At 42.1% G+C, this 16994-nt stretch overlaps 1 protein-coding gene across 7 annotated transcripts in view; it reads right to left on the bottom strand.

Annotated features, from left to right (window-relative positions):
• The window catches only part of ADAMTS17 (ADAM metallopeptidase with thrombospondin type 1 motif 17), a 346090-nt gene that overhangs the window by 257561 nt on the left and 71535 nt on the right, over nucleotides 1-16994 (bottom strand). For all 7 annotated transcript variants that reach the window (XR_011075535.1, XM_068556841.1, XM_068556842.1 and 4 more), the window contains 2 exons: nucleotides 1260-1343; nucleotides 398-555 (listed from right to left, as the gene is read on the bottom strand). Coding sequence is in view for 6 of the 7 variants with exons in the window: in XM_068556841.1 (XP_068412942.1) it covers nucleotides 398-555; nucleotides 1260-1343 (242 nt within the window). In the remaining variant the exon portion in view is untranslated. The remainder of the gene's footprint in view (nucleotides 1-397; nucleotides 556-1259; nucleotides 1344-16994) is intronic.

Below are 16994 nucleotides of genomic sequence, written 5' to 3'. Positions count from 1 at the left end.
AGCCTCAAACACAGATGAGCTCTTTCCAGTAAGCATTATATTTGGTGCTGGGAAGAGGTAGTAGATGAATTTTCTTGGAAGTTTTAAGAGTCTTGGGTAACTAGGATTTCAGTAGTTTTATATTAATAATAACAATAGCAATAATAATAGCTAACACTTGTGTCCTTACTTTGGGCCAGGCACTGTGAGAAGTGCTTCCTGTGCTCATTTAATCCTCACACCTTGGAGGTAGGACTATCATTTATCCCCATCTTACTGATGAGGAATCCAAGGTTCAGACATGTGACCCAAAGTCTGATTTCTAAGCCTGAATCCCTAGCAAATTGCCATCTGTCCTCTCCAATGGAAAATGCCCTCCCTTTCTCCCTTTGCAGCTCCAGGCAGAGTCTAGTTTTACCTGGTCACAAATACAGCGGCATCCACGGGGGGCGTATCGTCCTTGCCTCCTGGAACCTGATTGTTGCCGAGGTACCGTGCGCCTCCATACTCCTCGTTCTGCCAGTGACAGAAGCTCTCCAGGGACCGCTCACCATGGTGCCCAATGGACAATTTGGCCTAAAAGAAATCAGGGGGGCAGTTACAGAAGCAAATGCCCAGGGAAGCCAGAGTTCATGCTCAGACAGTGTAGATGTTAAGGTGGAGACAGCTGCTCGCCGGGGCGTCATTCAATGTCACCTGCCCACAATGCTGGTAGGAAGATGCAGAGACCCAGAGAGAGGCCATCAGGGGCCTTATCTATAAGTTTGAATGAAGACTATGTTATTAAAGAAAAGCTTTCTTCTTTTTGGCAAACTGAACAGCATACCCAACGTTCTCACGTTCACTGCTTAACTCTGCAGGTAACACTTTCATAAGGAAATGCACTCAATCAAAAGACCAGAAAATGATGCTACAGGGCACCCAAATTTGGCCTGAAGCTCAGGTATAGCTCCAGAAGAGTAGCCATGATTCCAAAGACCTCACCATCAACTTTGCACCCATGAAACATGCGGGAGTTAAGGAGGGAGGCATACAGGCCCACTGCTCAGGGTTCCCCTGAGATTCTGAGCAGATTAACTGCACACCAAGCCTCCAGTAACAGTACCTGTCCTCCTCTCACCAGGCATCCCTGGTCCCTGGCCCAGGGCACACTGTTGCCATCTGCAAAGCCAGGGAAGGAGGATAAAATACAACACTTGGACTCCTCCTCAGCACTCAACAGCAACTAGGAAGCCTGGAGACCAGTTACATTTTCCGTTACTGTGCCGATGGGGACTTACAGGACGCTGTCGTAGCAGGACAAGCTTGGTAACTTGAATGTTAACTTTAATTCCAAGGCTCTGGTGCTGAAACATATTGTATACCTGTCAAGAGAGAAAAAAAGAAATAGATAGAGATATAAATACAAAAATAAAAAAAACAACAACAGCGGTATCCTGGATGGGATCCTGGAACAAAGAAAAGATAGTAGGTGAAAACTAAGGACATCTGCACAAACTATGGACTTGAGTTAACAATAATGTAACAATATTGGTCCATTAGTTATAACAAACATACCATACTAATGTAAAATGTCAATAATAGGGGAAATTGTGTATGGGAACTCTCTGTACTACCTGTTCAATATTCCTATAAATCTAAAACACAAAATATAAATGAATAAAATATAAATGTATTTGTTTATAAAATGAAATATAAATTCTATTCATTAAAAATTATATTAATTAAAAAAATTTTTTTAAACTGTGTTCTTGCAGTACAAAAAAAATCTAAAGAAGAGTAATTATATGAAATTCAAATTTCAATATTCATAATAAAGTCCTTCCAAAATATTGCAGAGGGAGGAACACTCCCAAACTCATTCTACGAGGCCACCATCACCCTGATACCAAAACCAGACAAAGATGTCACAAAGAAAGAAAACTACAGGCCAATATCACTGACGAACATAGATGCAAAAATCCTCAACAAAACACTAGCAAACAGAATCCAACAGCACATTAAAAGGATCATACACCATGATCAAGTGGGGTTTATCCCAGGAATGCAAGGATTCTTCAACATACGCAAATCAATCAATGTGATACACCATATTAACAAATTGAAGGAGAAAAACCATATGATCATCTCAATAGATGCAGAGAAAGCTTTCGACAAAATTCAACACCCATTTATGATAAAAGCCCTGCAGAAAGTAGGCAGAGAGGGAACTTTCCTCAACATAATAAAGGCCATATATGACAAACCCACAGCCAACATCGTCCTCAATGGTGAAAAACTGAAACCATTTCCACTAAGATCAGGAACAAGACAAGGTTGCCCACTCTCACCACTATTATTCAACATAGTTTTGGAAGTGTTAGCCACAGCAATCAGAGAAGACAAAGAAATAAAAGGAATCCAAATCGGAAAAGAAGAAGTAAAGCTGTCACTATTTGCAGATGACATGATACTATACATAGAGAATCCTAAAGATGCTACCAGAAAACTCCTAGAGCTAATCAATGAATTTGGTAAAGTAGCAGGATACAAAATTAATGCACATAATAAAGTCTTATTGGAACAAAAAAATACATATATATGAGATATATAACCCAGATTTTATTTAAAAGGCCTTCTGAGACCAAAAAACTACCATAAATATAAATTCCTCAAGAGAAACAAGTATAACAGAAAACTCTGGAATCACACACACGTGTGCATACAAACATATACATGCAAAGATAAACTGGAAATCAGTTGGTTGAAAAAAATGTATAGGACAGGTGATTTTGAAAAAAAGAAATGGATGTCTGCTGATTCTGGTGTTTCCTGCAGGAAGGTGAAGGGGATCTTTATGAAAGGATGGGGGAGGTCCATGCCTGTGGCCATCTGCCACAGATGTCAACTTGTATCTTCTCTAACCCTCATCACAACCCATCAAGGTTGGTGTCTCCACCAACCTCGACTCAGTGACATAAAGCCACCAGCTCAAGACCCACTGCCAGTCAACTATGACTACAATCCAAATCCAGATTGTCCAGCCAAAAAGGCCATATTCCTTTTGCCCTGAATTCCTCATTCTAAGCAAAGTTTGTCAGTGAGATAAAGTCATAGTAACAGAAAAGGATATGCCCCTCTCAGTTTTGCACCTCTTGTTGGTAGAACTTAATTATAAGGATCTCAGCATCAAGAAATCAAAGGATTCAAGGAGAAGAGAGATAGGAAAACTCAAGTAAGGCATAGGAATGAAAGTTGACGTAGACAGAAAAAAACCATCGGATTTGAGGACCCCCAGATCATTACGATCCTCCTGAGTTCCTTCTCAGGAGAGAGCAGAATTCAGGGAGGTACAATGGAGCAGGTGATGAGGGTAGTAGTGTAAGATATAGAGGGAAGAGATAAGAATCTTTTAAACATTCCCTTTTCTTTTTAAATTGGGAAAATACTTTTGTTTCATTATGTCCTTTTTTTCAGTGTTATTGATATATAATTGATATACAACATTGTATTAGGTTCAGGTATACAACATGATAATTATATATATTATACTATATATCATAGTATATATAATATAGTATATATAATATATACATATCTCAAAATGATCACCACAATAAGTTTAGTTAACATCCATCACCTCACATAGTTACAATTGTCTTTCTTGTGAAAGAACTTTTAAGACCTACTCTCTTAGCAACTTTCAAATATACAATACAGTACTGTTAACTATAGTCACCATGCTGTATCTTACATCCCAGAACTTATTTATCTTACAAATAAAAGCTTGTACCTTTTGACCACCTCTACCCATACCCCTACCCCCCACCTCTGGGAACCACCAATCTGTTTTCTGTATCTATGAGTTCAGGTTTTTTAGATTCCACATATAAGTGAAATCATACAGTGTTTGTTTTTCTCTAACTTACTTCACTTGGTTTTGAATATGCTTTTTTTTTCCTGATAGACATGATCCGGAGGGAGAATTTTCTAGCAGGGGCATTAAAACTTTCTCTCCAGTACATCAGCAGCAACATAAAGCAATGACCACAGCCAACAGCACGGCCACAGTTAATTCAGGCCATGTGAAGCTGGACACGGCGTCGGGCACATAAGCGGCAGAAGCCAGGCACGCACAGTGCTTGAGCATCTGTGTGACAAAGGAATTAGCTGTGTCAGTGCTTGGATTTTTCTCTTTGAAAACTATTATTAAAGCAAAACAGAATCTTTGTGTAATTTAATATTCTTTCCCACAAGGAAAAATACAACATATTCAGTTCTTCTGTTCTCACTACCCCCTCCCAAAACTTTTTCTTTCCTCAAGAACAAAATTGCAGTCATTTTTTTTATACTGGACCATCTGTAGGCCAATTCTGAAGTCATGCCTTAACTACCTATCCCTAAACCTGAGTGAAGAAGGGAAAAGCACATAACTTTTTCCTTGTTTCTGAGAACCACCCAACGGCCGTAAATCAAATTTTTCCAGAAATATTCAGCCTTAGGATTGGGCCCAAACTGGAAAACCTCAATTCAAAACATGAAAACTAGAAAGAATGAAAACTTGAAATTATGAGGGAGAAAATTCAAGTCACACAGGGTTTCAAGGTGCAATCTAAACACTGCCTGTAACAGCAACGGCAGCCAAAGACATTAAAGAATATTGTGGGTTTAAAGCAATAACACAGGAAAGCAATTCTCAGTGATGTTCTGACACGCCCCCTGAAAGCAGCATAAAGAACCGAGCCTGAATGGAATGATGCAAGTTTCAGGAAGGACAAAGCTATAGGAACAAACTCCCTCATCAGAATCGCCCGTTTTTTCCTCTCCGGCTGAGGACAGTTCTGCACATCCCGTGTACCGTGACCCCAAAAGGCTCAGGTACTTTTCTTGGAGCAAATACACAAAAAATATGTGAGCTGGAGGGGGAGAAAAGCTTCATGCTCTGGAGGCTGGGACGGAGGGCAAGATGGGGAATTGTTGTTTAATGAGTGTAGACTTTCCGTCTTGCCAGATGACAAAGTTCTAAGGTTTGGTTGCACAACAATGTGAATACAATTAATGATACTGAACTGTCCACTTAAAAATGACTAAGATGGTAAATCCTGTTATGTGTATTTTACCAAATTAAAACTTTTTCATTAATTAATTTAAGACAGGAAGCTTCATGCTCTGAACAACGTTCTCTAGTAAGCCTGCAGGAAGGTACCCCCCCCTTGATGTGCAACTGGGACGCCCACATTCAGGAGAGCAGGCGGGAGCGACCACAGCTAAAGCACCTTGTCACCTGAGCAGACCACGCTCCCACAAAGCCCAGCAGAGCGCAGGACCAGGCAGACGCACAGGATCTCCCTCAAGGCCCAGTGCCAAGCCAGGCGAGCCGGGCGAGCCAGACGAGAATCCGACGACAGCCACAGAACACAAAAGCAGCAGGCCTCAAAGACATGTAAGGAAGTCTCCCTGTCCTCCTCTCCCATGGAAATTCACACTCAGGAGAGTCTTGGAGGCAGCGGCCCCATGACGTTTAGGGAGACACCTGGTTGGGCAGGGAAGAGCACAACCAATTGTCTGGAAAGTCTGTCTCCTGCATCCAGCTCTGGCTGCATCCTGGAAAGTGTTCAGAGCCCCAGCTTCATTTGTCACATTTCCTTGGCAGCCTGGGGGCCGAGTGGGTGGACCCACTGCCAGCAGCGCACTGCAGGGCTCCCCTGGCTGGGCGACATGGGGACACGGTCAGGGAGGGGTAGACAGGGACAGGTGATGGGGGCACGTGGGGAGGAGCTGTTCGCAGTGGCAGGTGGGGTTTTCACATAAGCACCACCTACCTGGTGACTTAGGGCCTCCCCAGGGACAGACGGGAAGTGGAGGTGACTCCCTCACATCGCAGGCCGCACCCATCCAGACCCGCACCCTGGAGGGGGCGATATTCTCTAGGAGTCCCTCTGAGCGGGGTCCCTGAAGCAGCAGCACCAACATGGCCTGAGCACGTTTTGGAAACGCATTCTGGAGCCCACCCCAGACCCCATGAGTCAGAACCCGGTGGAGGGGGGTGGGCCCAGCCATCTGCATGCCACAAGCCCCCCAGCAGCTTCCCATCATGGCCACTGGGGTGTGGGAACCAGTGAGTGCTCTAGCACTGCTGCTAGCTTCTCTGCTCACCAGAGAGAGACTTGTTGTCCGTTTCACATGGTAATTGAGTCAAACTGATGTCATTTTTCCTCCAAACAGAACTTGCCTGGAGCGTCTCAGGTTTTCATTCCACTCTGTGGTTGTTAAGGAAGCTAAAAACAACCACAGCTCTGTCAAGTGACCCCATTTTCCAGTGTGGCTGCCCAAACCCAGGGCTTCTAGTGTCAGCACCACCTGTTTCCATCTGCAATTTGTTCTTCAAAATGTTCCTGCTTCTGTGTCACCACCACCCCCAACCAAAGGAAAATCAAGTCACGTACATAAAAAGGCACTACAGCATATTTGGAAAATCAACCAAAGCCCACTCAGGGCACCCACTGCGGCTTGCTGACAGCTCAGAGACACAGGTCTGGCCGAAGTTTCTCCCTCCACACACTCCTGCACAGGTGAGCGGATTGCTGGGACACATAGCCCAGTGGGACTCTATACCCCTCTGAGCCAGGTGGAGGGATCTTTTAAAACACAAATCAGTGTATACCACTCTTCTACTTGACCCCCTGCACAGCTTCCCCATCGCACATGCAGTGAAGCCGGCTCTCCATGCCCTGACTCCTGAGGGGGCGGCCAGAGCACCTCTCACTGTGCCCCACCCTCCCCATCACCCACCCGGAATGACCTCTCCCTGTGCCTCCCAAATGCCAGACTGACTCCCACTGGCTGGCTCCTTATGTCAGTGTAATGCCTTCCCTTCTAAGTGGAGGGTCACTCATCACAGAGGTGTCCCTGACTGCCCCAGTCACTTGCTATCACCTGGATCTTTGCATAGCAGTTTATAAAATTTGCACACAAATCCCTGATTTGTGTGTTGAGTACTGTCTGTTGGTGCCACCACATGAGCTCCGTGAGGATGGGACCTGTTGTGGTCCCTACTCGATCCCCAGTCCCTAGGAAGTCCCCAGCACACATTAGGTACCCAATAAATATAACTGAATGGAATTAGTGAGTGCATCTCATTTTTTTTTATAGTGGTAAAAAACATAAAACATAAAATTTACCATCTTAACCATTTTTAAGTATACAGTTCAGTAGTGTTAAATACATTCTCATTATTGTGCTACCATCACCACCACCCACCTTTAGAGCTTTTTTATGTTCCCAAACTGGACCTCTGCACCCATTAAACAACTTCTCATAACCCTCTCCGCTCAGCCCCCGGCAACCACCACTACTTTCTGTCTCTATGAATTTGACTACTCTAGGCACCTCTTATGAGTGGACTCATACAGAACCTGTCTTTTTGTGATTGGCTCATTTCCTTAACATAATGTCCTCAAGGTTCATCTATGTCATAGCATGCATCAGTTTCTTTCCTTTTTAAAGTTGAATAATATTCTATTGTGTATATATGTACACATATATATTTTTGTTTATCCTTCAATGGACATTTGGGTTGCTTCCTCCTTTTGTGAATAATATTTGTGAATAATGCTGCCATGAACAAATATCTCTTGGAGACCCTGCTTTCAATTCATTTTGTGTATATACCCCAAAGTGGAACCACAGAATCATATGTCATGTGAGTGAACCTCTTTTATGCTTTGGTCTGTGTAGTGTCTGGACACTTTGTTGGGATTTTTAAAATTTCTTTTTCTTTTTTGGCTAAAGATGCTGTTTTCATTGGGGAAAGTTCCCCACTGGGTGAGCTCTGGAGAAAGGAAGGAACCCTCTTTCCACTGTAGAAACCAAAGCAGGTGGAAACTCACTCTGCTTGCCACAGAAGCCCTGGAGGGGCACTGGCAGTGGAGAGATGGTCCCAGGACACAACAGTGGCAGCAGGACTGCAGCCCACACTCCTGGCCGGAACTCAGCCTTGCTCTCTCCTGCTGCCTGGCCTCTCTCCCTTGAGTCTCCTGTCCCTTACCCTCCCCCCAGTTCTGAGGCTGGTGACCCAGTCTTCCTTTTGATTCTGGGCTCCTCCGTATACGGCTCCAAAAACATGTTTCTCTTCTGCTTCAGTTAGCCCAGATCCAGTTTCTTCTGCTTATAATCAAAACCCCTGACTGATACAAGAGCCAAGCTCACTGCTCTGTGATTTACAAAGCTCCTTTATTCCTTGTTTTAAAATGGGACCATTCTGCATGATGCTGGTAGGGGAACCACTGACCAAAACCGCCCACCCTGGCCAGGCACCACAGTAACCATCTGTATGAGTTGTTTTACGACAGAAAGTCCTGGTAAGGAACATGGAACTAATAAGCCACCACCAGCCTGAAGAATTCGGGAAAGGTCAAGAGGAGACGCCAGTCCATATGTCCTACCAACCTCCCAGAATCCTCCTCGCTGGAATCCATCTTGGCTGAGCGATGCGCGCACCACCAGGAAGGACCCTGAGCCAGAATGATTGGCCAGAGACCACCCGAAAGCTAATCCCATCACCATAAAACCCGAGACTGAGAGCCATGTGGCAGAGCAGTTCTCCTGGGTTCCATTACCCTCCTGCTCTCCACCCGGGTGCCCCTTCCCAATAAAGTCTCTTGCTTTGTCAGCACACGTCTCCTTGGTCAATTCATTTCCAAGTGTTAGACAAGAGCCCACTCTTGGGCCCTAGAAGGGGTCCCCCTTCCTGCAACAATGCCAGGGTTGTTTTAGTACCGCTTCCATGCTTTACAAGTCTTCAAAAATGACCAAAGTGGCTCTGCTCTCATAGCAGCCACTTCTTCTGTTGCTCTGAAGACTGATTCAACAGGGCTCAGAGGTGAAGTCGTTTGTAGCAGCCAAGCATGCTCTCAGAACAGTTCTTTCCCACCACACTTGTTTTATCAGCTCCATCTTGATACCTCCGCCTTGAAGGACAAGATATGACAGGTGCTGAAGGGGACCACCCATAGCACAGTGGGCTGTGTGGGAGGTGTAAATATGTAATTGCATTTATGTAGAAACACTTTCTACTAGAGTTTAGGACACCACATCTGTGTGACATGCTCAGAATACAAAAGGCTTTTCAGAAGTAAATTAATCGAGGAATTAAAAAAGGAAAGCCAGTGTTTACACAACTTCAGAGCTAAATCCTTTGCAAAGGATGTTAGAAAATGGCATTAGTCACTCATTTATGAGTTCACAGATGCCACAAAAATTTCTTGATCACCTGCACATGTACAAGGCACTGGGGAAATAACGACAAAGGTGTACACACAGTCCTACCTAGATGAGCTTATAGATGGTGCAAAGACAGTAAGCAGGGTGGGTTTTTTAAAATTCTGTTAAATATGCATAATATGAAATTTACATTTTTAAGTGTATGGTTTAGTGGCATTAAGTACACTCAGATTGTTGTGGAACAATCACTACTATCCATCTACAGAACTTTTTCATCTTCCCCAATTGAAACTCTGCAGCTATTAAACACTAACTCCCCATTCCCCATCCTGCTCTAGCCGCTGGCAACCACCATTCTACTTTCTGTCTCTATGAATTTGACTACTCCAGGCACTTCATTTGAGTATAATCATACAGTATTTGTACAGTATTTATACTTTTGTGACTGGCTTATTTCACTTAACATAATATTCTCAAGGTTCATCCCTGTAGCGTGCGTCAGAATTTCCTTCCTTTTTTAAGGCTGAATGATAGTTGAGTGTATATACCACATTTTGTCTACCCATTCATCCTTCAGTGGACACTGAGTTGCTTCCTCCTTTTGACTATTGTGAATAATGCTGCTATGAACATGGGTGTACAAGTTTCTGTTCATGACCCTGCTTTCACTTCTTTGGGGTATATACCCAGAAGTGAATCATATTAAAATTCTATATTTTTTTAAGAACCATCATACTGTTTTCCAAAGGAGCTACACCATTTTATGGTCCCAAGAACAGTACACAAGGGTGCCCATTTCTCCATATCCTTGTCAACACCTGTTATTTTACAATTTTTTAACAGCATTTTAATGAGAGTGACATAATATCTCATTGTGGTTTTGATTTGCATTTCCCTAATGATTAGTGACACTGAATATCTTTTCATATGATTACTGGCCATTTGTGTATCTTCTTTGGAGAAATGTCTATTCAAGTACCTTGCCCATTTTAAAATCAGGTTGTTTAGTTTTGTTGTTGTTGTTGTTGAATTTTAGGTGTTCTCTATATATTCTGGATATTATCAGGTATGTAATTTGCAAATATTTTCTCCCATTTTTTGAGTTGCCTTTTTACTCTGTTTATAGTGTCCTTTGATGCATAAAAGTTTTAAAATTTGGTGAAGACCAATTTGTCTACTTTTTTCTTTTGTTGCCTGTGCCTTTGGTGTAATATCCAGGAAATTATTGCCAAATCCAATGTCAGGAAGTTTTCCCCTATGTTTTCTTCTAGGATTTTTATAGTTTTAGCTCTTACATTCAGGTCTTTAACCCATTTTGAATTAATTTTTGTATATGATGTTAGGTAAGGGTCCAACTTCATTCTTTTGCATGTACATATCCAGTCTTCCCATCACCATTTGTTCAAAAGACTGTCACTTCCCCATTGAATGGTCTTTGTAGTCTTGTTGAAAAGCATTTGACCACATATGTCAGAGTATATTTCTGGGCTCTCTATTCTATTCCATTGGTCTATATGTTTGTCTTTATGCCAGTATCACAGTGTTTTGATTACTATACCTTTGTAGTAAATTTTGAAATCAGGAAATGTGAGTCTTCCAACTTTTTCTTTTCCAAGAATTTTTTGGCTATTCAGGGTCTCTCGAGATTCCATGCAAATTTTAGAATGGATTTCTCAATTTCTGCAAGGAAAAATGTTGTTAGGATTTTGCTAGTGACTGCATGAATCTGTACATTGCTTTGGGCAGTACTGACATCTTAATTATAAGACTTCTAATCCATGAACATCAGTGTCTTTCCATTTATTTATGTCTTCTTTAATTTCTTTCCATCAATGTTCTGTAGTTTTTAGTGTACAAGTTTTTCACCTCTTTGATTAATTCCTAAGTATTTTATTCTTTTTGACACTATTGTAAATGGAATGGTTTTCTTAATTTCCTTTTCAGATTGTTCACTGTTAGTTACAGAAATGCAACTGATTTGTGTATATTGGTTTTGCACCCTGCTAATTTGCTGAATTATTTTATTAGTTCTAATTTTTGTGTGTAGGATTTCATGATTTTCTACATGGCTCATACTATCTGTAAACATAGATAATTTTACTTCTTCCTTTCCTAATTGGATGCCTTTTATTTCTTTTTCTTGATTAATTGCTCTGGCTAGGACTTCCAGTACTATGTTGGATAGAAGTAGTGAAAGTAAGCATCCTTGTCTTGTTCCTGATCTTAGAGGAGAAGTTTTCAATCTGTCACCATTGAGTATTACATTCACTATGGGTTTTTCATATATGGCTTTTATGATGTTGAGGTAGATTCCTTCTATTCCTAGTTTGTTGAGTGTTTTTTATCATGAAAGACAGATGAATTTTATCAAATGCTTTTTCTTCATCAATTGAGACGATTATGTGATTTTTTCCTTCCTTCTGTTAATGTGGTGTATTACACTGCTTGATTTTTGTATGTTGAACCATCCTTGCGTTCTAGAAATAAATCCCAGTTTGTCATGGTGCACAGTATGATTCTGGTTTGCTAGTATTTTGTTGAGAATTTTTGTAATAATGTTCAAAAGGGAAATTGTTTTCTTATTCATAAGGAACTACAGTTTTCTTTTCTTGTAGTGTCTTTATCCGGCTTTGGTATGAGGGCAATGCTAGCTTCATAGAAAAGAATTAGAAAGCATTTTCTCCTCTTCAGTTTTTTGGAAGAGTTTGAGGAGGATTGATTAATTAGTTCTCCTTTAAAGGTATGGTATAATTCACCAGTTAAGCTCTCAGGTTCAGGGCTTTCCTTTGTCAGGAGATTTCTGATTACTGATTCAATCTCCTTACTAGTTATAGGTCTATTCAGATTTTCTAGATCTTTGCGATTAAGTCTTGGTAAGCTCTGTGTTTCTATAGGTATTTGTCCAGTTCATCTAGGTTATCCGATCTGTGGGTATACAATGGTTCACAGTATTCTTTTTTTTTTTTAATTTTTGAATTTTATTTTATTTTTTTATACAGCAGGTCCTTATTAGTCATCAATTTTATACACATCAGTGTACGCATGTCAATCCCAATTGCCCAATTCATATAGTATTCTTTTATAATCCTTTTTGCTTCTATAGAATTGGTAATCATGCCCCCACTTTCATTTCTGATTTTAGTAATTCAAGTTTTTTTTAATTAATAAGTCTAGCTAAAGAGTTATCAATTTTGTTAATTTTTTTGAAGAATCAATTCTTGGTTTTGTTGATTTTTTCTATTGTTTTTCTATTCTTTATTTATTTCTGCTCTAATCTTTATTATTTCCTTCCTTCTGCTAGCTTTGAGTTTAGTTTACTCTTCTAGCTCTTTAAGGTGTGAAGTTAGGTTATTGATTTGAGATCCTTCTTTTAATGTAAGCATTTTACAGGTATACATTTCCTTCTGAGCACTGCTCTCACTGTGTTCCATAAGTTTCGGTATATTGTGTTTTCATTTTAATTCAGCTTTATGCATTTTTCTCATTTCCCCTGTGATTTCTCCCTTGACCCACTGGTTGTCTAAGAGTGTGTTGTTTAATTTCCACATATTTGTGAATTCTCCAGTTTTCCTTCTGTTACTGATTTCTAACTTAATCCCACTGTGGTTGGAGAAGATACTTTGTATGATATCTTTTAAATCTGATGAAACTTGATCTGTGAGCTAATATACAGTATATCCTGGAGCATGCCCCATGTGCATTTGACAAAAAAAGTATTATCCTGCTGTAATTGGGAAGAGTGTTCTGTATATCTTGTTAGATCTAGTTGGCTTATTGTGTTGCTCAAGTCCTCTATATCCTTACTTATCTTCTGTTTAGTTTTCCTATCCACTACTGAGACGCGGGGGGGGGGGGGGGGGCGGGAGGTGAACTATCTAATTATTATTTTAGAAAACTGCATATTTCTCATTACAATTCTACAAATTTTTGCTTCATATATTTTAATGATTTGTTATTAGGTGCATAAATACTTGTAACTGTTATATCTTCTTCCTGTATTGAAACTTTTATTAATATACAGTATCCTTCTGTGTCTCTTGTAACTTATTTTGACTAAAGTCTATCTTGTATCATATTAGTATAACCACTCATGATCTCTTATGGTTACTATCTGCATGGAATATCTTTTTCCATTCTTTTACTTTCAATTTATTTGTGTCTTTTGACATAAAATGAGCCTCTTGTATACACTGGAGCATTTTTTTATATTCATTCTGCTAATCTGTCTTTAGACTGGAGAGTTTAATCCATACATTTAAGATAATTACTGACAAGGAGGGACTTACCTGTGCATTTTGCTATTTGTTTTCTATATGTTTTATAGCTTTTTTTTTGGTCCCTCATTTCCTACATTACTGATTCTTTTGCATGTTAAATTTTTTATGGTGAAACTTCTTAATTCCCTTCTCATTTCCTTTTATGTATATTTTATAGCTATTTTCTTTGTGGTTACTATGAGCATTACATTTAACATCCTAACATTACAGCACTCTGATTTTATACCAGCTTAAATTCAATAGCATACAAAAACTCTGCAGCAAGATGATTTTTAAAAAGGAAATAAATGTGGAATTATAAATCAAGATAAGAACCACCGAGTAAGAACCAGACTGCTATGATAAAGAAAACAGGTGGCCTTCTCAGAGGAGTCAGCAAGGAGGGCCCCTCTACGGGGACATTTACACAGAGACCTAAAAGACAGAGGAGCTAGCCATGTATGAAGCGGGGTGAAGAACATTCCTGACAAAGAGTTACCACAAGTCAGAGAGGAGCTGGGGCCCCTGAGAAATGGTGGCCCACATGGCAGGAGTCTGTGCTAATGTGGAGAAAGGAATGAAGCCCCGGAGAAGCAGGTGGATCCCAGCCACATGGCCTGGGAGGGCAGAAGGGGAAGGATTTCCATATCCACCATGAGGAAAGCCACAGAGAACTGCCTAGTGACAAGGTTCAAATCCTGTTGGAAGAAGATCTTGCTGGCCATTCTGCAGCAAGGATTCAAGGGGGAAGAAAATGGAAGTGAGGAGCCCAGCAAGAAAACTCCTGCAGTTGTCAAGGTAAAAAATAATGGTGGTCAGTCCAGGGTGGAGATGGAGAGAAAAGACAGATTTGAGATATGCTCATCACCTTGACAAGGTGGTACAGGGGTCCCTCAGCCCAGGCCTGAGTCCTCACCCTGCTAAGTACTCACTGGGTCTGCACCCTGTACTCCCCACAAGCCTCTCTTTCCTTCACTGTAAAATGAGAATGATGAAATCCACCAGGTATGAGGGGGAAGTGACATGAAATCAAGAAGCTTCCATCTGGACTGGTCAGTGCATCACAAACACACTTCCTTCCTTCCTCTCAAACATGGGCCATTGGGCTACTGATTGACATAGATCTAATACAGCACAACTATAAGATGCTATGAAAACTGTGAGCACTTGACACCAAATTCTCCCAGCTGTGGATGTGCTACTACACACGTAGGTCCCGCAAGCCCCCTGGCCTGCCTTGGGGACAGGGACTTGTCTGTGTTTAGCTCCTGGGGTCAGAGTGGCACATAAGAGTTGAGTCAGTCCCCTGCCCACAGAGACCCAAGTGGGAGGGCAGTGAGGGGTGGGCGCCTGGACACTGGCACCAGATGATGCTGGAGAGAAACTGGTTGGAATGAAGGTGGCAACCACTCCAGCAGATTTCCTTCCAAATCCAGAGGATCTAAGGAAACAGAGCTGCTTCAGTCCTACACAGCCACAGAAAACACTGTCCGACAGGAAAGAGAGGGGTTGGCTGGCCTCACCTTCCTGCTGGCTGCACCTGGGGGCCCTGTCTAATGACAGGGCTCCTCGGCCCAGCCACAATCCTTTCCCATCCTCCTGGCTTAAAGATGATCTTACTAACAGAAATCCCTTTTCTGAAACAGCCACAGGCAGGATAGAATTCTTCGGATTTTCTACACTAGAGTTTGAGAAATTGAAAGACGGTGGTGATGGTGGAGGGGGGCTTTGTTTAAAGTAAGGTGCATTGTCTGAATGTAACTTGTTTTTAAATATGCTGAAGAGCGACCCACAGCTAGAACAATGGAAACAGATTGCCAGTGGTGAGAGTCTGTGAGTGGATCAGACACTCTGCTTTCATTTGCTTTCTGGCCTCATCAGACTTGCCAAGAAACTCCAAGGGCAGATGACTGAAGGGCTAAGTGTCAGTGTACAAATGCCACGTGCCCTTCACCAAAGTGCCACTGCTCTTATTAGGTAGGCCTCGTTAAGAAACATGTAAATCCCAAATTAATGTGGTTGGCCCCAGATTTGCCCTCAGCAGCGGGATCTGGAGCCTCTAACATCATAGTACCAGCAGCTGAAGAGGACTGAAGAGGGTCAAATTAAAGCCAAGCATCACCACCACTCAGCCCCTGTAGTTCAGTCCTTACAGCCGATGGCTCATGGGGAGAACAATGTTCCCACGTACAACCCCTCTCCCAGCCTGTGATAAAATAGCTGCCCTTGTCCGAATGATAAAATTATGAAAGCAAACGTCAAACTAGGAGCTTTGCCTTATTACTACTTTAGTTGTTGTAATGAATGTTTACTCCTTGGATTTGTGCCCTGGACAAAAAATATAAATGAGATAAAATTACCTACAGGTGAAAGAGTCTGGTGCCAAGCCAGGTCCCAGCAGCCCACCTCCTGGGCTTCCTCTGGGCAACTGCAGCACTGCAACCCATCATTAATCAGCCACCGGGGAGACCTGGGCTTGTGCAAATGTGGAACTCAGAAATATTTCTCAGAAATCAGGGCCAAGAACCATTAAAAGTTAACAGAAGCAATTCCACTTCTGGGTCCATACCCAAAAGAAGAGAAAGCAGGGACTGAGACAGACTGTACACCATGGTCACAGCAGCATTGTGCACAGAGCCTTAGGAGGAGGCAACCCGAATGTTCATCCATGGATGAAGAGACAAACAAAATGTAGTCTGTCCACACAATGGAATATTATGCAGCCAAAAGGAAGGAGATTCTGACACCTGCTAAAACATGGACCAATCTGGAGGACACCATGCTGAGTGAAATAAACCAGTCACAAAAGAACAAATACTGTGTGACTCCACTTATATAAAGTCCCTAGAGTTGTCAAATTCATAGAGACAGAAAGTAGGAGGGTGGCTGTCAGGGGCTGGGCGAGGGGAGAATGGGCTGTTAGTGTTTAATGTGTACAGAGTTTCAGTTTTGCAAAACAAAAAGAATTCTGGGATGAATGGTGATGATGGCTGTACAACAATGTGAATGTACCTAATGTCACAGAACTGTAGACTTAAAGGTGGGTGAGAAAGAAAATTTTATGGTATGTATTTTTTAACCACAAGTTTTTAAAATCTGAAGAAAGAAAGAGAAAGGAAGGAAGGAAAGAAGGGAGAGGAAGGAAGGAAGGAAGGAAGGGAGGGAGGGAGGAGAGGAAGGAAGGGAGGGAGGGGGAAAAGAAGGAGGGAGGGAGGAAGGAAAGAAGTTAATGGAACTCCCAGAGTTGATGACTTTGAAAGGGAGGGTGACCAGGTGCCTCATGTTGTGCCCATGTCTTGAAAACAGATAAGTCCTGGATCAGCCCCGCAGGGGGTCCACACCTCCGTTTGCTTTGCAGAAGAGCCCATCCTATTGGGAGGTCTGCAGGTCCAAACAGTAACTCACCTTAAAGACTCTAATCTCGGGCTTCCCTGGTGGCGCAGTGGTTGAGAATCTGCCTGCCAATGCAGGGGACACGGGTTCGAGCCCTGGTCTGGGAAGATCCCACATGCCACGGAGCAACTAAGCCCGTGAGCCACAACTGCTGAGCGTGCGCGT

Source organism: Eschrichtius robustus, chromosome 1 (assembly GCF_028021215.1).
Source record: "Eschrichtius robustus isolate mEscRob2 chromosome 1, mEscRob2.pri, whole genome shotgun sequence".
In the NCBI taxonomy this organism is placed as follows: Eukaryota; Metazoa; Chordata; class Mammalia; order Artiodactyla; family Eschrichtiidae; genus Eschrichtius; species Eschrichtius robustus.
This window is presented reverse-complemented; position numbering and strand designations above follow the sequence as displayed.